Raw genomic sequence first — 26,082 nt, forward strand, 5'->3', positions numbered from 1 at the left:
AATCAGCATGTCAACTATTTCCTGGATATCTCCCAGGTTCACAAACTTCCTCTCCCACAGAACAGGGGAAGGGAAGTGTGAATACCTACAAATAACATCTATATAAAGGGACAGTTTTTTGAACTTGCTGGAATACTTCATTCTCCTACATAAGGGCATGGAATATTTCCAACAAATTTCAATGAATTCAGAGAGGAAAGGAAACCACAGAAATGGCACATCAACTCTTGCCACTTCAAGATTATAGACTGAAACTAATTATAGATTAAACTAATTGAGTCATTTGAATATCCAGCTCCCAGGGCAAGTTTAGAGAAGATATCTAAAAACTTCAATCATTGTCACATGGCCAAGAACAAAAAAAGAAACCTAGCTGGAACTACCAAACTCTATTTGTAAATTTTTCTGGAGGCAGAGATGTGCTCAGAAGTCACAGAAGAGATAGTGACATTCCCTGTTTTCAAAAGAACAGGAATTATTTTGGGTATTCACTCATTTCAGATCTACACAGAAGGAAATGCAGACTGATACTATGCACTTCCTGAGCACCAAAGCATGCAGCTGTTGATTTGGCAACTTATTCTGTGTTCCCACCCTCATATCCCTCCACAAGACTGGTTCACCAAGGCAAAAGAATTCTTCGTGCAGTTGCTACTTAGCTGCTAGACCTGAAACAAGGAGCTGTCAGAGCAGCTTGTGTCTGGTGGAGGGGAGAAAACCACTTAAGCAGCAGCCAAACTAGATCCAGTGAAGTCAAACATGAAATGGCACTCCTAGTATCTTAAATACCTTTATGCATGGACAACATCTAAAGGAAAATATATGGCCATCCCAGTGACAGCAGCAGGAAAACAAAAAATATATAAAGAAAATAATAAAGAAGAGGGAAATACATGAGAAAAACAAAAGAACAAACAAAAGAAGAACAACACAGACAGCAAGGTGGAAGCATTCATAGACCAACCCAGGGACACAACTCTACACAGAAACAATGCAGCTTCTTTTATCATTGGAAAACAAAAAAACATTTGGTATAATGCATCAAAAAACCAGAAAATAAGGGAAATTAGAGTTTGGGGCAATTCTCTAGAAATCTAGAGAGAAAAATAAGAAGACTGCAAGCATTATGTTATATTGAGATTGTTAAGAGAGAAAATATATTTCAAACAAAAAAGGTGCCAGTAAAATAAAGTCCAATTAAAAGAAACAGTGATTGGCAACAGCCAATCATCATTAATTGGAGAATTCAATAAATGAAAATATCAAATAAAATAATGTAAGAGCTTAGAAACATTCATAGACACATTGTTTGCTGTTGGTGTCACTATTGCTAATTCACAATCTTAAGAATTTTTGAGAAGCTGCAGTAGAGCAGCTGCCAACTAAAAACAGAGCAGTACCATCTAAAGCCCAGACCTTAAAAACAACTTCAAGAAATAAACAAAATTTATTTCAAAGTTTTAAGCACACATGCAAGTCAAGCATGAAGCACTAAAGAAGAAATTAAGTACATAGTTTTAAGACCATAAAGCAAGGTACCAGTATTAAGTGCTTGTATACACAAAGCAAGGACAAATTATTTTTAACACACCTACTGCACTCTATTAAATTCAGGAAAAAAATGCTGACTGTGAAGAGAAAACCTTTGGTAAATGTGAAAATTTTAAATAAAACATTATTCTCCTAGCCTAATGTTATAAGTAAATAATTCTTATCAAAACAATAAAAATTATATTCACGGAAACCAATTTGTTCTCCACAAGATTTTTTAAATTGTATAGAAGAAATAAACAAGCATAAAAAGTAATTACCATTTCATTATATGTACCATCAAATTAAATTTGTAATTCAGGCATTAAATTACAAGATTGAAACTTCCATAGTATATGATTTTGCTTTACTAAGTTAATGAAATTTCCATTTGTTAGTATTATAATACTAACACTCAAAAATACTAATTTGAGTATACAAACTATAAAGAAAAGTATTTTTCTTCCAAGTATGTTAAAAGAGGTTGGATACCTCAATCCCCAATAGGTTTCATTAAAAATTAAACTATCTATCAGTAACAAATATACCATGATATACTAGGGAGAGGGGAACAGAACTACAACCACTTGCATAGATTTTTAGAAAAAAAATAAAAAGCAATCAAATACAGATAAATAGAGATATGATTTGAAGCACAAAGAGGTCCTTCAGTGAATAAAGAAAAGATATAATTTTTACTGATCCCATTATTTTCAAGATATCACAAAAATCATTACAAGGCTTCAGAAAAGTAAGGTGATAGAACAGTATGAAACCCAACCTAAATAAAGTTTTTATTTATTATAATGGACATGGAATGTAAAGGTTTAAGTGGGTCTCACAAAGGAGAAAAGACTCAAGACTCAGAGATATCCCAGCCTGCATCAGCCATTGTTAGAAGAGCAGCAGGGCAACAAGCAAGGCCTCCTGATCTCTCCAAGTCAGGCAGCTCCAGGACCATTCTGACAATCAGCAAGACTTCAAAGCAATCACTCTTTCTGCAGTAACACAGGTTGCACACTTGTTTCCCAAGGCATGTACATCACCAGATTTTCAATTCATCCGTGCAGACTGGAATGCCAAATCCTGAATAAGGGGTGACTGGGAACACCATGAACATTTGCTCCCCATTGCTTTTAGTATCACTTAAGAGGTATGTGAGAAATCATTCCAAGTCTGAGGCACTGTTTCATAATCAGCTGGACAGCTGCTGCAAGAATTTTGCTATTCTAGATCATTTTCTACTTGGCCTTGTATAAGAGCGCTGACTGAACAGTGGAAATGTAGGGTGCCCTACAGGATATGTGGCAATTCAAACTTCCTGCTCAAGTTCATTCCCTCATATCACAAGAGATAGCCTAACCTGCACTGCCTTAGAGGCACCAGCAGAACTGCTGAGTAGGCATTCCCTAGAATTGCAAAAATTTACTGATGAACAAGAATCTTTCAATAATGACAGCTCTGAAATCAAAACATTCCAACACAAACACATGTGATTAAATTAGAACCAGGATCACCCCCTTACTCTAAAAAGCATGAGATTAAGGGAAGAACTGCAAAGGAACAGACATAAAAGATTAAAAAATAACATTCTAACAAAAGCAAACTGCATTTAAGCAGTTAATACTCTTCAAAGAATGTTCCCAAACTTATGAATGCCCTTGGAAAGAAAATGCATGCAAAGCTCATCCTCCTACTCAGAACTCCAACCACAATGGGATACTGAATTAAGCATTTCAGACATCAGTGGTATCTGTGAACTTTTAATTAGGCCATATGAGCCCTCACATGAACAAACACAGTGCCATTTCCACCTGAAATAAAGAAAAAGTTCTTAAAATTTAGCATTTCTAATTATCAAAAAATCCTTCCAAGTGAAGTTGAAGAAAGGACATCATACAAGCCATCTGATGCATGAAGGGATTTAATGGGATTCAAGCCAGCAGAGATGATTTTATTTTCATCTCCTGCTGGCAACTAGTGGACTGACAAACTGGTGAGGTTCAAATCAAATTAGTCTTGTGCTCACTGTCTGAGAAAATAGGCAAAACAACAGGACTGAAAAGATTTCACTGTCACTGGTAAAAAAGCTTCAAAATAAACTACTGTACTAACCACTGTGGCCAAATTCCATATTCCATGCTAGGAAATCACGAATTTTTCATAACATCCCACTTGAAAAAAGACTAGTTAAAAATTGGTGGCACTTTTTAAATATTTGTAAAATGCCAATGTTAGAATATAGCAATAAATTTGGCTATTTTAACTGCAACACTGAGATCACATCTCATTCCACACAGAACACAAAGTCAATCAACATTGCAACTTCTTCAGAAATCCATCTCTACTCTCTCAGGATTTTACAGCCACTCCTGTTTTAGAGCAATAATAATTTTTAACAGATCCTCTACAACTGTGACAGAGTAGGAATTGACTTCTTGTCCAAAACAAATGGTAGTTATAAAAGGAGTCCCCCTGGCTGAACATACCAACTATCTGTGCTTCCCACAGTACAAACAAACACACATTTCACCTCAAACTTGTAAATCACCATCATGCCATCATCATTTTGAGGTGTGATCCCACAGAAATTATGCAAACAAGGCTAGAGTGCTCTTATTCAAACTAGTCAATATGTTTACATCACAAAATAATGCCTTGTTTAATTAATTCAGAAATCAGAATATCAGGCCTAAGCTTACAATGCCTTGCACTTCTTGAAGCTTCTCGCTCACATAACTGCAAGTGCCAACTGCAATAGACTTTGCTGTCATTCCAGCCTTGGCATTCCCAACCAAGCAATGGGGAAAATACCATTGCAAATAACTTAGATACAATATCAATGACTTCTCTTTTCTAATAATAGCAATTCTCCCAATGCTAGCTCAAAGCAAACATGCTTTGTCATCTTTGTAAGGGTGGAGAGAAGACCACAAACATATTTAAAAGAGAGATAATTCCCTAGAGTGCAACCAGACAGAGGAAATCATCACTTGGAGCTCCTTCAGCTATCTAACCCAACAAGCTATTACTATTTTTGTTGAAGTAAGGAACTTCATGCTTTTCTTCTTCCACACTCTTTTGGGGAACGGTCCAGACTGACATTTTAAAGTTGTTGCAGAACTCTGCACTCAGCCTCAGCAATTTAGGCCCAACTGTACACTCTAAGAATAGTCCTGAGTGTTTAGACACTGTTTTACTAGTAGCCAGCAAAATATTTAAAATCAAGTACTTAGGAATATATGATAACTGTTCTTTGCAAAAGGTTAGTTTTCTTTATATACTTTCAACTGACACTTCATCAATTATAAGAGTTATTAAAAGAGCTCTAATAGGAACAATTAGGGACACAACACAGACCAGCTGTAGGGGAAACCTCATTGACAGAAAACACTGAAGGAGAAAGAGGCATTCTACCTCCCAAGGGCTTGCAGCTAATTCTCCAACTAGATCTCATCTAGCAAAACACTGGCACTAAAGAAAGCCCCAGCACACAAGTTCCACAAAAGGACAGAAAACTTATTTATTTCAGCACCCTGGTAAATGTCTACACATTTGAAAATGGCTCTACCAGCGGAACGTAGCTCAGACACATAAAGCACTGGAGCAAGCTGCCACTGACATGTATCAAGGAACAGAAAAAGTTAATGCTACAGTACATCAAGCAGTTAACTGTGTTCTGCCTCTTTCAGAGCTGTACTAATATACTTTACAATGTGCTACTGTTGCAGAAGGGCTAATTCACTATTATTCTGGAGCAAGTTAAGCTGCTGAGTCAACCTTTATTCTTAAAAATCGGGCTAATTTGCTTGGTTTTACTCAGAAACAGTTCTCAATGGCTAGTAGTTAACAAAATTTAACCAAAAAAAGAAAAGGTTGTTAAATCTCTCTTAAAAACAAAATGTAGATTGTTTAATGGAAAGGAAATACTGCATGTAGTTAGTGAATTATCTTAATCAGTTGGAATAACAAGACATACCAACACGTCAGAGCTCATTTAGTATGGCTTGTTCTTAAGTATGGCTTCATTCTTTGAAAAAAAAAAGTCAAATTTCAAAAACCTTCTCAACTGTCACTAGTAGTGCAACAAGTTACTCTTGCTAAGCTGAGAATTAAGTTGTCAAAAATTTAGCTGCTGATAAATTCTGAAGTCCTCCCTAAGTATCTCAAAGTATTTTAATGAGTAGCTGGGGAGGAAAAAAAAGGAACCTACTTCTCAGCTGAGATAAAGTGCCCTCTTCAGAGACAACACAGCCTGCCAATGCAGACAGCACAGACTATCAATTTGAAAAACATCTAAAACTTCTTGGAAATTAAGTCAAAATCCTACTGAATGCTTGGTCCATCAGAATTTAAGACACTACTGACCACCAAGAGCCAGAGCTGTAAAACACCAACTGCTTCCCAAAAGCTTCTTGTCCAAAAAGACAAGAGAAAGACCAACTTGTGTCTGTCATGGCCTCTCCAGACGAGAAAGTGCTGAGGCACTAAGTCACATGGGAACAGGCCACACGGGCCTGGAAAGCAGAGGAGACATCTGATGAACAAGAAAAGGGGAACAAGTGAAAAGGCACTGAATGGCCAACATAACAGACCAGGGAAATGATCACCACAGCAGGACTCTAAACACATGCCAACAGAATGTATTCAACATTACTGCAGAAATAAGTTTTATGGTGAAAAATTTGGAAATGCCATTTGCCAGTTAGGTAAATAAATGTATGTGCTTGGCATCCAACAACATGAGTTTTGAAAGCAACTAAAATAAGATGGGCAGAAAGGGACAAATAAAAAACAGGCAGAGTATTTTTTCCTGACAGGAAGTGTGATCTTCCCCTGAAATTACTGATTACAAAGTCCTAATCCTAACTGCATTCAACAAAACTGAAACAAATTTGCTGGGGTCTGCATATACCAATACAGCCGAAGGATGTAGGAAACTGACCTTGAAAAAATCAACACTTTGTTACTGCATGATAATGATACATGTAAAATCCGATCTGCCCTTCTTTCATTCTTAAACTTATTTAAGAAAAAATATTTTCTATATCACTAAGTTATAAAACCAGCAGTTATAGTAGGGGAAGTGGATCTAAATTTTTAATGGCTAAAAACAAAATTACAGTGATTCTGGCCACTCTAGACAGTAACAGACTGGACAAGGCCATAAATATCCAGCATCAAAAACTAGTGCAGTTTGTGCTTCTAATGTCAGTTCACCATACAGTCAATCTCAATTTTCATATAAAAAGAAATCACATATCAGTAGACTTGAAACAATATGCATATTCCTCCAAAGAGTGGTAAGGGTTCATGGGTGCAACTGTGCACAGCTTCCCCAGGCTGTTGTAGCTACCAAGACATCCTTGGAACACCCAGAAAAGCTCACAGGGAAAGGACTCCTCCAGTCCACCTTAGGTGGGCATTCCTGATAGCCTGAAGAACTCCCCACAACTGCTTTTCAGGCAGGCAAGGCCTGAACTTTTGCTAGACTCCCTTAAAATTTACTTTCATCTCAACACTGGAACGCTTCACCTTGAAGCACCTACAAGCAACATATGTACAGGAACTAGAAGAAGAGAACGTCAGAACCCTCTCCTCCTAACACCAAGGATAAGTGTCATAACTGGTCATCACACATGAAATCATTAAACTTTATCTCAAAAAGCCAATGGATTGTCATCCACATTGCTGTTCACAGAATTTCAACACTGTTAAAAAAAAAAGAAAATTCAGTTCCAAGATAACATGTCTTGGATGGGCACACACAGCCACCAGCAGAAGGAACAAACAGTCCAGAAGGAGGCACCGACCCAGAACGTTCTATGCTGCCCTTAAAATAATCTAAATTACTATGGCTAAGAGTCATAGCCATCACACTCACCAACTCTCTTTAATGCAGCTTATTAATCCTGACCACCTACCAAATACTCTCAATTCAAAAACAGGTCATATATTTTTACAGGTTTAACTCATTCTGCAAATTTTACCCTCCTGGGGATATCTGGCTCTACAGAACTGCTTTCAGAATACCCTAAAACTTTGAACTGATGCAAATGAAAACATGGAAGACACTGTTTAATATCATTCAGGAAAGTAAAGCTGAAAAGTTCAGGTGTTCGAAAGTAAGCCTTTACCCTGCAAGATTTAAGACAACTCACTTTTGGATGAATAACCTCCACTGTAGAATAATATGACAAATTATACAACATGGGTATCACAGTCATTGTATAGCAGAAGTATCTGCACTCAGGACACCTTGCTGGCATTAAAAATAGAAAATCAATTGCTCTTTGTAGACAAAACAGAATACGGGTAAAGTCTAATTTCCAGTAACTGGAAAGCACTGCCAGATTCCACCTTTCAGAATGCCTTTGGACACAGCAGACATTTATAGCCCACGCTGATCCTCAAATACCTGCCCGCCTCACAGCCCAGCTGCTTCGGGACAGAAACCCTCCACCAGGCAGAGGTGAAGCCAACTTCTAAGGATTACCTACTGACACAAACTCCGGCAAGCACAGCCGAACCGCTCCGCTTAAGCCCTCCAAGAAAACAAACACGGAGCCTTTACCAAGCCACCGCGGAGAAGGAGGCCAGAGGGGCTGAAGCCGGAGCGGGGCCCAGGCGGGGGCACCTCCCCGGCGCGGCCCAGGGCCGAGGCGGGTTCCCCCTCCCCAGGTGCGCTCCGCTGCGCTCCTCCAGACACGGGCCCGCCGCGGGGGCGCGGCCCCACGGGCCCTCCCCGGGCAGCGCATCCCGGCCGTCGGCGGACAGCGTCGGAACAGGGACCGGGCCCAGCCGCCGCACGGAGCGGGCACGGCGGACCGGGCTCCGCCGCGGAGCCGGAGCGCCCCGCTCCCGTCCCGCCCTGCCGGGAGAGGACGGAGGCTGATAAGAGGGGCCCGGCACTGCCCTGGGCGAGCCGGCCAGCGGCTCTGCCCTCCGCGGCCAAGGGGAAAACTGCCAGCCGCCGAGACAACTCGGAGGCCCCGGCGGAGGGCTGAGCCACGGCGCTGAGCGCCCGGGCGGACAGCGAGCCGCTCCCCGCGCTCCCGCACCTCCTCGGCAGCGCTCTTACCTCTGTTAACATTATTACCCCGCTGCGCTGCGGCGGCGCCTCGGCGGCTCTAGCCCCGCAGCATGGTGAAGCCTGGCGGCCGCGCGGAAAACTACCCCGCACCCCGCGGGGAGGCGAGGCGAGCGCCGCCAGCCCCCGCCGCCGCCCCGCTCAGCGCCCGCCCGCCGGCCCCGGCCCCGCTGCCGCCCTCGCAGCCCGGTCCGGAGCGGCCGCCATCTTGGGACGGCTACGTGCGCCGCCGCCCCGCCCCGCCCGCCCAGCAGGGCCGCGGGACCGCCCCTGCCGGGGCCGGCGCTCCGCTCTGTGCCCGGCCCGGCCCGGCCCGGCCCGTGCTGCGCCTGCCCGGCGCCACCGGCACCGGCACCGGCACCGGCCCTTGGCGGGGTCCGGCCGCCAGGCACGGAGCTCGAAACTGCGGGTCGGGTTTTTTCCCCTCTCTCCCTTGGTGTGACCTGTCTTAGAGCTCTTCAGTGTCAGGCAACTGTGCTGCGGGCGCTAATCGAAATATTTTGTTAAATTTCTGACCAAGCAGCGCATCTCTCATCCCCCAGTGACGTGCGCGGCGCTGCGCGTCTTTCCCTGTTCTAGATGCTAAGGAAGAGCGCATGTCCTATCTGGAGCACAAGTCCTTTGGGAAGCGGCTGAGGGAGCTGGGGTTGCTTAGCCTGGAGAAAAGGAAACTCAGGGGTGACCTTATCGCCATGTACAAGTGCCTGAAAGGAGGCTGTAACCCGGCGGGGGTCTCTTCTCCCAGGCAACCAGCGGCAGGGCGGGAGGACATAGTTTTGAGCTGCACCAGAGGAGGTTTAGGTTGGATATTAGGAAGAATTTATTCACGAAAGTGCGCTTAGGCATTGCAATGGGCCGCCCAGGGAGGTGGCGGAGTCACTGTCCCTGGAGGTGTTTAAGGAAAGGCTGGATGTGGCACTCAGTGTCATGGATCGTTTGGACTCGACGATCTCAGGTCTTTTCCAAGCTCAATGATTTTGTGAAAGAAATTTATATAGCCTGTTACCTACTCTATTGCTAAGTAATGGCATGAAGTATGGAACAGAAACATATCTCCTCAGAAACAGAGCCATGTCTGCCCCAGCTCAGAGAACCCTGGGGTGATTTGCCCCCATCAGTGTAGTATTTGAATACACAGAAATATTCCTGTCTGAAACTTGCTCTTCCTTTAAGCACAGTTCTGTAGGCTTTGCTTTTTCACTAGACTTTGGGTTACACAGTTAACCTTAGGTGCATTAGGAGAGTAGGAGAAAGATGGGATTTTTTCCTGCATTGCCAGTAACAACATGTAACTACCAAAGAAGTAGTAATGGTTTGCAGGAAAGATGCAGGAAAAACAACTCTACTATTTTAATGTGAAGAAAACCAACCTTCTTCAATTGCAGGGTTTTTTCTCCCGCAATAAAAGCAGAATGTGTTTTTTTGTAGAAATGTGAAGGGCATTAAGCAGTTCTTAAGGCTGATGGATTTTGCAGAAGTTCTGTAATTTTCCCAGGTATTGTTAAATACTTAACATTTCACAGTTGACCACTTCTTAGTTTTATTTGTGAGTATTACTGAGTTTCAGTTTTACTCATACAACTGTTTTTCCCCTGTTAGACACCCATCTGTTAGTCATGTGAAGCAAAAAGAGCAAACTCTTGATACTAATAATTGTTTATTTGCCTTTTATAAATAATAAAAAATACTAAGTTTTCTAAGTGTCTAATAAACTTTTTACTTCAGAGTCTGTAATTTTGAATGTTTCATGTCAGCAGTACTCTTTCCCCCAAGCTGATCCCTCAGGGAAAATCCAAATCTTGCTGCACAAACAACTCTTCTTTAAACCATAGGCTTGGCAATAACAGCACCATGCAGAGGTCTTGCACATGGTATTTCACCACCTTGATAAATTAGAAATTGTTCAAAACCATTGAGAAATGGGAGTTGTGAAATACAAATTCCAGTGTATTTCTTTGGTCCCCTAAAATTGTGTAGGTGCTTATTTGGCTGATGTATATGTATACAACTAGGATCCATATTTGTGGCTTTTACTGTGCATCAAGTCAAGCAAATAATGCCCTGTGCTCACATCTGTGCTACAGGAGATCCTGAAGGTACCCATTAAATAGCAGGGTGATCAGTAAATGATCAGTAGTGTGTAACTATGAAAAAACTTCAGCGCATTCTTAGGTAGCAGGAAATAGAATGAAAATACTTAAAGCACCTACTGCTTAACATGTCATTGAGTCAATAAATATGTACTTTGGGCAAGGCACAGTATCATAAACTGATAAGATAAATTACCTATTTCATAAAATGTAAGGGTTAAGCAGGATGTAAAAAATCTCATTATATTGATGAATATATATAAATAATAGTGATTGAACCAAGGTAATAGCCTAGACAAACAAGCTTTCTAGGCACTGTATCTCTTTACCTTGTGTTTTTAGGTATAGCAGTTAAGGTTTTCAAAATAAATAATCCCTTTTGAAAACTTACTGCAAAGATGTATATATCCTGAGTGCACTGATGGAAAAGAAAAGCAAATCTTACACAAATCTCCCAGCAAGATGAAGTCCTAATTAATACTTTGTACTTGAATTTGCCCCTACTTCTGCTTGGAATTTGGCCACCCAGCAGCATAATAGTCTGGGAAGCACCTTCTGTTCTTGCACTGCTGGAATAAAACTTCCAGTACTTCTGCTGAAAACTGTTATCTGATTTAACAGCAGTCAGCACAACCTTAATACTGTTCCAAATTGTTACTAATGCTAGAATCCATTGTTCTAATTTTTGGTCAATACATCTCAACTTCAAAAGGGAAAGGCAGTGTGTAATTGCAACAGCAAGGAGTGATGCTGTGAGGAAGGACTGAACCACATAGACTCAAGGCAGATGAAGAAGCAGCCTTATAAAGGAGAGGTGAAAAGGAGCAACAGCTTGGGAACAGGATGATATCAGGGAATTCTTTAAAAACTGCTGGGAGGAAGAGAAAACAAACAAGCAGTTATGTTGGCAGTTCCCATTCTTATAATAAACTGAAAAAATGTACAATTTTTTTTTTCCTTAGGAAGGAGGGTGTTTCTAAATTAGCGTGAGCAGGTGTAGAAATGAGGCTTCAACAGAGATGGAAAGAATTATCAGTGGTAGGCCAGAAGCACTAGAATACTTGTTTCCCTGAGCCCATCTTCCAGTGACAATAATCCCAACAGACTTGATGAGTCATCTGTAAGAGAGTTTTATCTGTGTCATCCTTTTGTGTTTGTTACACACAGCTCAGGACCGGCACTGCAACAAGCCAGCATTTTCCCAGCAGCAGGGCAGCCACGTTAGCACCACGCTCATCCAGGCAGAGCAGCACACACCTTATTTTCATGTCACTTCCACAAGCCCACAAGCACGGTGTGAAGTACTGTGTTAGGGCAAGTATTTATAACTGCAGTCAAAGGCAAACCTGGCAGAAAGTTTGCACTCAGTCCTTAAAATACTCACAGAGTTTCTTTCTCTTAGACCTAGACAAATGCTTAGCTCATCTAGAAGGAGTACCTGAAAGCTGATGGCTGTGAATACCTTCATAGTTATAAAACAACTCTGACCTGTTGCCAAACATCTCACTGTTCTTTGCACTCATTACAGTTTTCACTACAAGCTAAAGGAGTGGTCTGATGCTCTAGATCCACATTTTGAAATTCCACGGGGGACATTGGGAGCCATGGGGCTGTCTACTGAAATGATGATGAATGCAGCATTAAAATCTGAAATACAGAGATAGCACCTTCAGGCTCTACATCCAGAAGTTTATAAAGATTTTGAAAAGTAAAACATGGAAAATGCACTAAGTAAAGAGACAAAAATATAGTCATGAGGGGGAGGACATGACACGCACAGAAGCAGGGGCATAAGCAGGATTTAGCAATAAAAGAGCAACTGTGCCAACTTGCAGCAAAGCACAAAGGAGTGCAAATTATTTTCCAGCCCTGAAAGGAGGGCAGTTCCACAACCTAAATAACTGTTAGCTCACCAGCTTATGAAAAATGAAATTGGTGACCTAATTGCCATCATGATAACCTCTGAAAGAGCAGTAGCCTGCATTTGGATAGTAAAAGGATATGTTGTCATGACCTGTACAAGAAAACAAGCGAAGACTAAGGAAAGGGGAAACTACAGGCAGGGTTGGGGGAGGGACAGACTGAGAGAACAACAGACAGATTTTGCTTTGCAAAGCCGTTTTATGGAAATGGCTACAAGACTGTTTCTAACATCAGTAAGCCTGAACTTCTGTACCTTTTTGTAAAATCTAGAAAGATCTTTTACAGAATTATTTCTGAATGCTGTAATTAATTCTGATTGTCCATAACAACTGATGCAAACCAAAGTTTGGCTTCTGTTCTCTTGTTTAAGTTGTTTGTAGCTTAGGCTGGCAGTATGGTTAGAGTTTGCATAGGGTTGTTCAGTTTGAGATTCACTCTTTTTGTTGGAGGAGAAGGTGAGGCAGAGAAGATCAGAAGAATTTGTAGTTATTAAATATTTCAAGTGTTAAGTCTTAACTGTTTAAGTGCATTTCTCTGTGATTGCATTCCATTCCATTTCAAATAAGGTCACATGACCCTGAAAGTCTACATAGCAACATGATTGAAAGGGGAACTCAAAGTATCTTTTAAGTGTAAAATTTGAATATTCTGTTATTTCAGGATGTTGCCAATTCTAAGCTCTTTGGTCTGAGTGGCCTGATCAGAAGTTTTGTTTCTGGTCAGGATCACAACTGCATAATTTCCAATTAAATATCTCCTTCACTTTAAGCTTTTTCATCATTCACCTGAGATGCAGCACAGACAGAAGATGCAAGGGTGTATGTGAAGGGGCCACTTGAAGCAATATGATGTTGAGCATTAGATTAATAGTTACTGAAGAAGCATCAGCTTTAATTTCTGCTTCATCCTTTGCAATAAGGACACAATATCTCCCCAATGTTCATGTTCTCAGAATTGTTTATGGGAGGCTGAAATTTCTTTTCAAGCTTTTGCCAGCTTACGTCTTTGCTATAGTGCTTTGAAGCCACTTTGGGGATTGTCTGAATTCTTCTGCTCGTTTGTTTTGCTGCCCACTTACAGCAGTTTGTTCTTAGCAAACACTGATGCAACTACAAAATGTAGAGATTAAATTTAATCACTGGAAACAGCTACAGTATGTTCAAACACCTGAAACAAATATACTGCTTGTAGTGCATTAGGAGGAGGCAGCACAGAGGAGTGCAACAATCTTTGCTTATTTGAGTACCAACATTTCCTCTGGTCATATCGGACGCTCACAGTACTCTCCCCTGTGGACTTTACAACAGAAATCTGTGTCTGGTCCCCTGAAGGAGCATTAAAAACTCCTCCTATGTCAATGCCAAATTGGTTTTCATGTATTAGAAGGACTACCAAGTTCTTCCTTCACCAGAAAAACCTGTTCCTCAGGCACTCCTCTTCCTCATTTTTGCACGCATAGTCAGAGGCCATTACAGAGAATTTCATTAGGGTGGATTTTATATATATGTCCCTGAATAAAGATTTGATCCTCTAACTGTTTCCATGGTTTGTTTGCTTTAATTTTGACAGTCTGTTTTTCTCCTTAAGTTTTTTACAAGTTTGGTTTTCTGGTTTTGGGGTTTTTTCCCTGATGTTACAATTTGGAAAAAAAAAGAAAAAGAGAGAAAAAAAATCTCTGGTTGTGTATGTTCTTCCTTCACTTTTCCAGGAGGACTAAATGCTACTAGTTCTTTCTCATAATTAACATCCAGTTCCCAGAAAGACAGACCCTTTCTCCACAGTTTATTGTGAAAGAATTGGAACCATGTGTGCCACTACTGCTGACATGAGGACATCAGCAATACATCTAAGGTCACAAAGGATCAGCAAGGGCATCATCTTAGATAGGATTTTGCAGAGTGACTCACACGTCTGAGTATTAATCCTTGCAGCAACGACATATCCTAAAGTAGGACGGTGAAATTTTCCATGATAAATCCCATAATTTCGTGATAATTCCTGTTCTTTCTTAAAATAGTTCCTCTGGAAATGCCAACTTGAAGAGGATTTGTAAGCTTAAAATGCATGTGTAGTCTTTCCCTTTCTCCTTGATGTCAGTGGGTTTAACAAAGGATATCACTTTTTCTTCAGGCTGACAATACAGTACTTCAGGCTTACTTATGTCCCATATCACAAGCAGTACAGATGCTGCAGTCAAAACTGAGTCTCAAAGCAAAAGTACAATCACAGGGATTTTGTTTGCAAACAATGAATATAAACAATTGAACCAGACTACTCTGGAGTGAAAGTTGATAATGCAAAGTAAAAAACTAAGCTAAAATCTCTGTAACAACTATGCACAGGAGTCTGCAATGTAGTTTTGAGTTGAAATTTAGATTTGCTTAGTCATCATAGTGATGAAGATTTTGGATTTACACAGATAACTGCCAGAAAAAGCCTGATTTACTCCAAACTCACCAGTGCTTTGGAGGTGAGAAAAGAGAAAAGATGTGTTCTGTCCAAGCCTAATACATGACTGATCTGAACATTGTTATTTTGAATTTTTATCCACCTATTAAAAACTTGCCAATTAGAAACAATTAGGTGCATCAAGTTCTTCCTCAATACATAATGCAATTAAAAACTTATGTAATGCCTTCAGATGTTGCCAGAGTTAAAAACCAAACAGCACCTCTAATTTAAGTTGCAAATTATCTGACAGAAGTGACGAAGAGTAGGACTGGAACAAATATTTTGCAGTTACAAAACAGAAATCAGCTGCACTAGATCTTTTCTTGCTTTTTTCTGGAGCAGTGCAATGAACACACAGTTAGAAAGTATATCAGGAGAAAGAAACAAAACTAAGTTAGAATAAAATACTTGTTTAAAAAAAATAAAGATTTTAAAAAATAAAAATAGAATTACCATCCCATTTACATCCAGCCATGGAAAATGAACATCTTCCTTGCAAAGGCTAGTGTTCCTTGCAAAGTCTATCCATCTGTAACTTCTCTGCTCACTCAATGCCATTTTAATTTTTTCTTTTGTTCTTCACCCTGCAATATCTGGTTGTAATACTTTCTTAATTCTATTCCTCCAATTTCACAGGGGAAATATGCTTCCTTTCAGTTCCTAGGCCCCTGGTGTGGCAACAACTCCATATTCCTTTCAGAAATGCCCCTCTTTCTCACAGCTCAGCATGAATGTGTCTTTTGCTTGCCACCTGGGCAAAGTGCCGTCCCAGGGGAGTGAGCAAGCTGCCAGGGTTCATCTGTCTTCTGCCCCTCCCTCAAACCAAAGAGCTTCTACCTCTGAGAAGAAATGTGCTCTGGGATAAGCCTGATGGTAGCTACCAAAAGCATTTCTGGATAGAATGGTCTCACTAATGGGGAAAGGATATGTTTGCTCTGTAACTTTAAACTGCATAGCTTTTCAGTAAATGTGAAACAGCTTTAAATGGAAAAATCAAATAGAGTTCATCACTATAGCAGGTTCTGGGGTTGCTTTTGTTGCTTGACCTAAAGCTGCCATCTGTGAAGACATGTGCTTTAGCCATGTGATGATGAAAGATTCTGCTGTAGGCAAGCAAGTTTTTGTCCTTCCTCTTGGAACAGAAATGCCTATGGGGATCCTAAAGTCTTAGAAAACTGGGTAAGTAGAAAAAAAAATGCATTTCTAGTTTGTGATAGGGGTACCACTGAATTCAAAACCCTACATTTTGGGTACTCATAATGCTTTGAATCCTCAAAAACTTTTGCATATGTTAACATTACTACTGGAATAACTTTTGTAATCACTCAATGCACAGAACTTATATTTATACTTTAACACAAATATGTTAAAGTGTCTATAGGACTGTAACCAAAGAACATTTAGGCATGTTCTGCTACCTGCTACTGACAGAGGTAACTGTATTCCAAACAGTGTTCCACAAGCAGATTAATATTTAAAAATATGTGATCAGTCTTCTTCTCCAAAATTTGGAGATTTCCAGGACACAGAAGACCTCTTTAGCAGTCTTTATCCAAAAATAACTATAAAGAGACGGAGCTCTGTTCCACAAGAACATTTATTTCTGTGAGGATAAGGAAAAATACTTTCCTTCCCTTAGGTGAGAGATGTGAATAGAATTCCATTCATTCATCCAGGCCCACATAGCTGGGCCTAGGCTGGCTGCACAGAACTTTGCAGAGCCTTTGTAAACAGTTTCTTAAACTTTTATGTTATATAGAGGGAAAGTTCAATTGTGGAATGAATTACAATGAATTGGAAAGAATCTAGAGTGAGCTGGAGTCCTGCATTCAAGCTAGAGAAAGCAAAACTACATTTATTTCCATGGAACATTTTCCTTTTTTTTTTATTTGACGTTAACACACTCATCATGTATGTAAAGTACACAGCTGCTGATTAAAAGATTGCAAGAGAGATGCAAAAAAAACTTTTTAAACATACAGAATGAAATAGTTTGAGTGGCATTTTGTGATGTGTTTTCCAATTAGGAATGACATTTAATTTTAAGAGTTGAGCTGTTTTTAAGGTAGCATTTTATTGGCTCAGGTGCATGTGCCAACTAGGGTGATTACTGATTGGAACTCCCAGGGTTTTAGGCACAGATAAATGGTCCCTTACACCTTTTTCCACTAGTCTCAGTTTTATTGTGTAGGGCTAGACTTACTGTTGTGAATGACACAACCCCAAATTTATTTTTGCTTCCAGTTTTTATGTACTGTGTATGTTTCTAGATTATTAAGGAAGCAGTAGGTTTAAGATCTTTACTGACTTCACCAATATTGGTGGTATACCCTTCTCTTCAATAACAAGGTAAAATAAAGCTTGCCATGCAGACCACAAACTGTCATAAGGCCAGTTTTGAGGTGTGTAGGCATTAGGACTGATTTGACAGTTTTCACATTAAAATCCTATGGTTGAACTAATAAATAACTAATAATGTCCTTTCTTAATAATAGAGATTTTAAAGTTGTTTATCTAAAACTGGCAACATTTACAAGGAAAATTCACTTTTTAAAAGTAACCCCAACTGTATGAGATGCTTCATAGAAATAAGCAAAACTACATCTATGCTGATAGCTTGCAAATAAGAAGCTGCAGTGATGGCTCACACATTAACCTGACACAAATTGACTCTGTCTCCTCACATGCCCAGCTGCTCGCCCCCAGCATCTTCCCTAGCGCTGCCACAAGCAGGGAGGCTTTTGAGCAGGCACAGTCAGGCAAGTTAAAGAGCACATGCACCCATTTTTGCATGTAATCAGCAGGATTTAATCACATTAAACAGACTGTATAATCATGACCTGATTCTGCAAAACTGTGAGTTTGAGTTTTGCATCTTAAACAACTGCACATCTTAATCATGTTATAGCTTATATGATGCTAAGCACAAAGCTGGAGACCTGTGCTAAGGAAATCTATTTCCACTTCAATTGGGTGCAGGTGACAGCACTACTGAAGGAAAACTGTGATGAGGGAATTAGTAGCTTGGATATGGGCTTTTTATATAATATCAAAAATAGGTGTGCCACAAAATAAAATGAGGAAGGACAGAGAACCAGATTATTTCCTGTTTTGCCTTTAGACACTTGTTTTCTTTGAAATGCTTGCATGTCTTTAAAAATGCTTTAAGCAAACTGCCTGGATTAAATCAAAACAGTAATTATGATTTCATGAGTTATTCTGTATCTTTTAGGACTGAGGCTTTGATCTCTGACATGCTACGTTATATTAGTATTTATTACAGATCACCATGCTGTTACTTGACAAATAGGAAATCTTTCACTATGCTGGGACTTACATATAGTTAAAGTATCTTGCTGGGACTATAAAAATAATCCTTTTTTCCTATATAAGCTTAATTCTATAGTTCAATTTTGGTTTTTATGAGCAATGGGGAAATTTTCCTAACCAAACAAAATGTCAGCTGTTCTTAATGTATTTGTTGTTGTAAAACATGTAGATTACTGCTGAAGGGTGTGTTTTAAATTGTATTTTCAAATTGGTTTCTTATAAGACAACAAAAATCGCTGTGTGGGCTCAAATGTATGTGTGTGTGTGTGTTGAATGTATGCACACATGCATAGTTATCTCTCTGTTTTCCATTAATGCTGTTGAGCCCTTTGGTTAATTCCAACCAAATTAACTTAGGACCATAGTTCTAAAAATAAATATGTTCCTACAAGGCTTGGAAAATGGCCAAGAGAAATAAGGAAATCTTATCAGTGTTCTTCTTAAAGGAAAAGTTGTTGTGCAAGTGCACACATGATTAGACACTAGGGAAGCTACCTTGAGGACACCCTGTATAATTATCTCAGCTGAGGGACTTCTTGCCTGATACCTAAACGGGGTGATGCACGTTAAGATGTGTTCAAGATGCATAGCTGTCTGATTTTATGTCTTCTTTCTTTACCAGCTTTGGGAGTGTTTCCAAGTCTTTCATTCATGTGCAGCCTTTGATGTTACAGCTGTTAAGCCCCTGGAATTCCCAGCTCCATGAAATTACTTGAAGAATTTTAAAGGGTACCTGTTGCCTGTGTAGGTGTTTGCTGTCTGCTGGTAGCAGCACCTGTGTCCTTCAGGAGCACACATCCAGCCCTGCTGCCCTGTTTGCAACACTCTGGGATGCTCTGTAGTGCATGGCAGCCAGATAATTAACTGAAATATCTAAAGATAGATTTGCAGAAGCTTCTCAGCTCCTTTTCACCTCTGAAGTCATAGGCCAATCTCCACAGACTAGCAGAGACTCGGTGCTGCCAGCCACCTGCAAAGGTCTCCAGAGCACCAGACTTAATTGTTTAAGGAATCGAAAGTGCAAGAAACTCTGTCCCCTTTGATACTTTACAACTGTTTTGTTGTTGGGTTTTCTCCCTATTTTTCTGATGCTTCCAATATTCAAATACTGTATGGCAAAATAAAAGTTGCTCATTAATATCACATCTGGCTATGGTACTTTTGTCAGACTTCTGAGACTTATATTATCTTGATTTTCTTGAAACCCCCACACTCACATAAAGTTTCTTTGTTAGTGGTCAAAGAGAAAGCTGTAAGAAATAATGTAATAGCATAAAAGCAGATCAAAAAAGAAAAAGGCCCACAACTTCACATTTATAAAAATAATTTAGGAGTTTTTAAATTTTGATTAAGGAATTTGTATGTCCTTATATTGTCCTTGTATATTAATAATGTATCTTAGCTAGATAAAGATGTTAAGGAGGACATTCAGAACATCCATAGCAACAGCAGTACTACAGTCACGTACTACTTTTAGACTTTTTTTTTTGTTTGCATAGAAAAGATGCTCTCCATTTGGCATTGGCTATAACTACTATAAAAATGTGTTCTATGTTGTAATTTGGTCTTTTCTGGTTATTCTGTATGCAAATATATTCAAAATGCTTGATGAAGTACTAAAGCCTTCTTCTATATGCAACTATGTTTAATATAGAAATTAGGAGAGAAAGAGATTGATTTATTCGTATACTTACTTGAATTGATGGAAATTTCATTTTGCAATAGATTTTCCAAGTTCTAAAAAAATAAGAAATATAAGGACAACTATTTACCTCTTTTAAAGTAATTATTGAGGACGTTTGGGAAAGTAATCATCATCCATGCATGAAACTATTGCTTTAAAGGCAAACATCAGTAGCTTTTTCATGTAATGGTGCATATTCGTAGCAAGAATTTTGAAGATTTTCTGGAGTTTATGATCTTTTATGGATCTTTTTAATGTAACTTTTGGGGAATGTTGGTATTTCTAAAATATTTTGCCATAGAAACTAGCATGGAAGACCACTGATAGAAAAACCAGAGTCTAATTTAAAATTTTAAATATCTGTGGATGCATTCCATAGTTCAATCATAAAAATTTATTTATAGCAAAACTGTTTTATAGCTCAATATGTACTGACTTATACATTACAATCAAAACACACAATGGAGAAAAGTTATCTTATTAAAGATACAGTTTCTTCCTACTTCAGTTAGGTATGAGATTTCAAAATAAAATGGTGGAAGCTCCTGTAATCTCTTCGTATAAGACCCAGAATTACAAAACTTAACGTTCATGGTAATTTTAAGTTAAAAATTTACTTTTAAAGGCTAGTTATAAATCTTAAGGAGCAGAATAAATTGTCTTAAAAACTGAAAATTATATTAAAGTTTGGTTTTCTGTGATTTATGATGTAGCCATGAACACTTGCAATAATCCCGTGTTGCCATAGGTCCATATAACACCCCCAGTGCAGAACTCCAATCTTCTCCAAGACCTTTATTGGCCTCATCCCTAACAGTGTCTCCAATGTCCACCACACTTGCAAAAAAGAACCCAAATAGTCCAGCACTCAGCATATCCTAAATCTACTTTAATTCTACCTGCTGCCTTTATGGTATGGCTAGCTCAGTTACATCTGTGCTGGCTGGCTGGCCAGTGTAAGTAACCCAGCCAAACAATTCTGTTAAATAGGATAGAAATGTTTCCATTTTATTCATTCTGTTTTTCCTCTAATGAACATTAGTAGCAGCTCTTTTCTCTCTATAGGTGTAATTTTCTTTTTCACTGAGTATGAGGATATATATCAACTGTGAAACCTTAGTGCTTTTTGTGGTCACTGGTGCTACCAGCTTCCAAGTTACCAGGAGGGGAGCTTGCACAAGGAGAACCATTTCTTAACTTCTTAGGGAAGTGCACAAAAAAAAAGCCAAATTCAAGTTTTAAAAAGTCGCATTATCTTTTGGCTCTCTTTTGCATTTTTTTCACAGTGGCTTTAACGTAAACCCATGAGCAATTATATAGAAGAAATTCTGATTGTGATCTTCTTGAAATCCATGCAGTCAGTTTAATGCACAGGGTCCTAAAGTGATATTGGGTTAGGTGATTTTGAGTTGCAAAACAAGTGAGAAACAAACTAAAGCTCAAGAAAAATGAGCCTCTGAATCAATGTATCTCACGTGAAGTCACATCATATTCCCTGGATATGTATTCAGGGATGACCCTTTACTCTGTGGTTCAAGTGTAAAATGGACCCAGCCTGCCACTTCCACGGTAGTTTTGCCATCCCTGGATTGAGAGTACAGGGTGTCACTGAAGAACATTTCACTTGTGAAACTCGTTCTACATTGTCTGTCAATCCAATTAGAATTATGTTTATTCATGAAAATCTGTAGTAGTTTCTGATGTTCTCCCAAGCTTCTAACATTAATTCAGGAATACCGTAAGATTCTTTATTTTGCCAGCTTCATAACAATCTGTCTGAATTTCCTTTTAATTGCATTTCTTTCCTTCTTTCTTCCCATATAGGCCCCAGGAGACCTAATTTAGTGCATTACATCTTCCACAATGATGGCTCTGCATTTATGCTTAGCTGAAGAATTGAGCCAAAATTAAAAATAAAAACCTCTCCAATCAAAGGACAAAGCTACTGATAGGTATATGAATTCACAGAATTTTTTAAAAGTCAGAGCATATCTCTAATGCAGTTCCTATCTGTCAGACACAGACAGCCATGTCAAAAAACACATTTCTTATAAATTTGGGACAAACTGTTTTCAAGAATTACTGTATCTTATTCTTCACAACAATTGCTTAGTGCTTAGTCTCTTGAAGATTAAAAATTGCATTCTCTGATGCAAAGCAGATCGTTTCTAAAGGGTATTTTCCCAAGTCTTCCTCCCATCTGGTGTTCTAAAGGTATACCTATATATAATGACCTTTTTAGGATAATTGTCTTTCTGAGAGGATTTCAGACATGATCTGATTGTTTAATGTTAACAGTTGAACCACTCAAAGCAAAAGTTTGGAGTTACTTTTTTCATCATGTTGATTGTAATTCCGGAGGAATTCTCATGATGAATGAAGACATATGGTTCATGTCAGGGCCCTGAGTGCACAGAGAGGGTGCAATTGCTGTGAGAATCCTTACATGAGACCTGGACCCACACAGCTTCTGCCCCTGCCCAAGACCTCCATTTAAGCTCTATCTTGTCCTTCGTTTGAAAATTAAGTTCCTTACCATTGATTGTTATTGGGTGCAGAACTAAGCCAAAACTCTCATTTTTCCATGTGTACTTTAAACCTATTCCTTCTCAAGCCCCCTTGCTCAACATCTTGGAGTAGAGTTAATAAAACAAGTTCCTTGTCTAAAAGTCTGCAACTAATTTATTGCTTGATCAGAGTTTCCGCAGTAACATCTGAGAAAATAGAGGAAGGAGTGGTGGAGAAAGCAGTAGGAGTGAAATAAGCAAGAACATGCTTTCCTAGGACAATCAAAGGTGCTGGATGCTTCCTTATGTTTTCAAAGGGCTCGTGTGGTGTTTCTCAACATGTGCCAGGTGACGTTGGTTTTGTACTGGGTTATGACTTTTATACTGGGTGGGGCTATGAATTATGCTGATCTGTTTGCCATGCGTAGCTCTGCAATAAATGTTGGAGAGCTGCAGAATGGTCGGGGTTGAAAGGGCCTTGGGCATGCCCTCCTGCAGCTCCTGGCAGTGCCCCGGGTGGCACTCGGCAGGGCCAGCAGCGCCGGGGTCTGGCTGCGGGATGGGAGCTGGGCTGGGGCTCAGCCTGCTCCCTCCAGTCCTCCCACCCCAATTCACTGCCTGTATCGAGACTAGCCATTAGTTTTACTTCCTTTTTGTTAGAAGATAATGATTCTTACTGAAAAACCCACCAGCCATTAACGGGTATTACTTTACTGATGGGTGCTTGAGGAAATAGGACTTAGCCTGAGAAATTTAGATGAAAGAACTTCTTTCCTCGAGGAAGGACTTTTTCCAGACTAATCCTGCCTAACTATCAGTACTTGGTGTATTCATTAATAGTGTTAGAATTTCTGAAGAAGGTCTGTAAGGAAAATTTTATATGTGTTTGGTTTCTGTGTTTCTTCATTGGGAACTTTATCTCAGCCTGTTCAGTGACAACAGATGTCAGAACAGGTTATTAACTGCTGCTATTTGCTAAGCTCTGCAATTTGACTTCCAAATTGCAAAACAGAGGGTTCTGCAGCCAGAGGCATACTTGGAGTGTAGCTGCAGGTCTCTTCTGTGCAGCACAATTTCCAGTGTTGCTCACATGATTTCAGTGGTCCTAGATGAAGTTGGCAAAGCATGTGACTAGTGAATCAGATCAACTGCAGCAAAGCAAGTGTGTTAGGCAGGTAGAGACAGGGATATTTGGCCCTTCTCTTGTCTTCCAGATGGGACTGAGATTCAAAATTCCAGACTGTGAAGGTCATAGGTTGTGTTTGTTCACATTAGAATTGGGTCATTGCAGTTTATTTTTACACCACCTTTTTTTTATCTTGCCTGTACTTAGGCTGCTTATTGAACAAAGGCTGCCTGAGCTACCAGCAGAGTTAGAGCCCTTGCATAGATCTAATTAAAGGAAAAAAAGAAAAAGGTGATCAGCTAGAAACCTATATTTTGAAGGAGTTAAGTTGTCTGAATTAAAAAAGATATGTTTTTTTAAAATGCTTTTCATTGCTTTGATAGTTTTCTGTCATTGAACTTGAGTACAGAGATGCACAAGTCCTTGAAGAAACCTGTATGTAAATACTGCAGATGAAAGCAATTTTACATTTTAAAAAAAATTGTCCTGCTTCTAGGGAATAATTATACATTTATGGATAATCCAGGTATTCACACTGCTTGTCCTAGGTATCTGAGGCCTTCAAGACTGATAATCTACAAGGATAAATGTACTTTTAAAGCAAAATACGTATTTCTAACTTTTTGAAAATATCATGCCATGTCCCTTTCAAACAATACTAAATGAGGCTCTGATTCTGAACATCTCAGGTATGCTCAAAACAAAGAACAAGATCTTTAGCTACTGCAGACAAGCTATTCCCCTTATAATATTCCCTCTTTTTCTTTTCTTTTTAGAGGATTTTAATGATACTGAAACGTCAAAACCTTTGTTTCAAGGTCACCCAGCTTAAACAAGGTTAGGTGGATGAAAAAGAAAGGAATTGCTGTCAACAAAGCAAAAAACTTATAAGCAGAGTAGACTTACAATGTAGGGAAACAGTAATTTATTACATTACAACTATAGCTTGATAAACAATTACTTGACATGGACTGAACTGCACAGTTTCCCTGTAGAAGCAATTTTTAAACATTTAATGGCTTTGTGCAAACTTTTTCACTATTTCTGTGTCTGATGTGAGAAGTCTTCACAAACCATGATGATGATGATGATACAGCATGGCTTTTACAAATGCTTCTAAAGTGTTAGTGACAGACTTAATGCTGCATGACAGCCCTGTAACAGGGAGTAACATGGTTATATCATATCAGCTGCTGAGATAGAATTTACTGGTGGATTTGAGGCTTGTTGTAAGTTATTTCAGAGAAGCAAGGCATTATGCTTTTAGTATATAGTGACAATACAGTGAATATGCACAAACCACCACTTTTTTGGTTTTGTTTTTATTACTTGTTTTACATTTGAATTTTTTCAGGAGCTCACTATTCATCCATGCAGGCCTTTGCTTGACCTCCTGCCTGTCAGCTGGAAAGATCTTGAAAAGCAGCTAGGTATTTTAGACCCCTCATTCCTCTGGGACTATCTGTGGGATTCTTCCAAGTAACCCCCTGAAGAGGCCTGAAAGTCAGGGTTGTGATTCTGTTTATTGGATTGGTTTCCTTCTCTCAGGACCCTGAACTCCACAATGTTATGTGGAGTCACTGCAGCCAAAGCTACCCTCTGTCTGTTCCTTACTTGCCCATGTTAGGGAGTGGCCACCAATGCCCTCCAGAAACCTCCTGGATTGCTTGTGCTCTGCTCTATTGTCTATCAGATAACTGGTGGTTCAAGTAATTCCTGATGAGTAATTACAAATGTGACGGTGCTTCAGTTGTCTGAAGAGACCTCCTTGATCAGACAGCCCGTAGGAGACACCCACCAAACATTGTCCATCCTGATCTCTCCTCTCATCCCAGTCCATAAGCTTTGAACTGCATCATTGTCCATCCCAGGGCAAAGTTCTGGGCATCCCTGTTGCTGTCACACATGAAGAGCTGTTCCCCCTCCTTGCTGTCCTGGTTCTGTCCATCTTAAAAGGTCTACATCCACCCAAGACAGCTCTCCAGTCATGAGCTGTCCTAACATTCTCCTTCCCCCAGTCCATTCCCTGTGCTGTGGATGTTATTGCCTGAAGAGGCACTCAGCTCTGCTGATTCAAAAGAAAAGGTATTGAATATTCTCTGTAATATTTTCCCTCTCATCAGTTCCTTCTTTCCCCTTTCTGCCTTGTTTTGGAGGTCTGCCTTATCCCTCTCTTCAAGCAAGTTTTGCTTACCAAACCTGATCTACCACTTCTCCACTCTCAAGCTGATCAGTTGGTTGCAAAAGGAGAGGGGACGGGGAGGTAAAATGGCTTAATCTTGTTGGCCATTCCTTTGTATGTGTTTACTAATTTTTTATTTTCTCTACTCAATCATAGATTTCTTCACAGC

General features: G+C 39.6%; 1 protein-coding gene across 2 annotated transcripts in view; it reads right to left on the reverse strand.

Annotated features, from left to right (window-relative positions):
* SNX13 (sorting nexin 13) overlaps positions 1-8,724 on the reverse strand; it is a 62,199-nt gene extending 53,475 nt beyond the window's left edge. For both annotated transcript variants that reach the window (XM_054273967.1, XM_054273966.1), the window contains exon 1: positions 8,612-8,724. In XM_054273967.1, the coding sequence (XP_054129942.1) occupies positions 8,612-8,623 (12 nt within the window). In that variant the 5' untranslated portion in view covers positions 8,624-8,724. The remainder of the gene's footprint in view (positions 1-8,611) is intronic.
* Between the last annotated feature and the right edge of the window lie 17,358 nt (positions 8,725-26,082).

Source organism: Melozone crissalis, unplaced genomic scaffold, assembly GCF_028551555.1.
Source record: "Melozone crissalis strain CALT ecotype California unplaced genomic scaffold, PUWL_Pcris_2 ptg000016l_1, whole genome shotgun sequence".
NCBI lineage: Eukaryota > Metazoa > Chordata > Aves > Passeriformes > Passerellidae > Melozone > Melozone crissalis.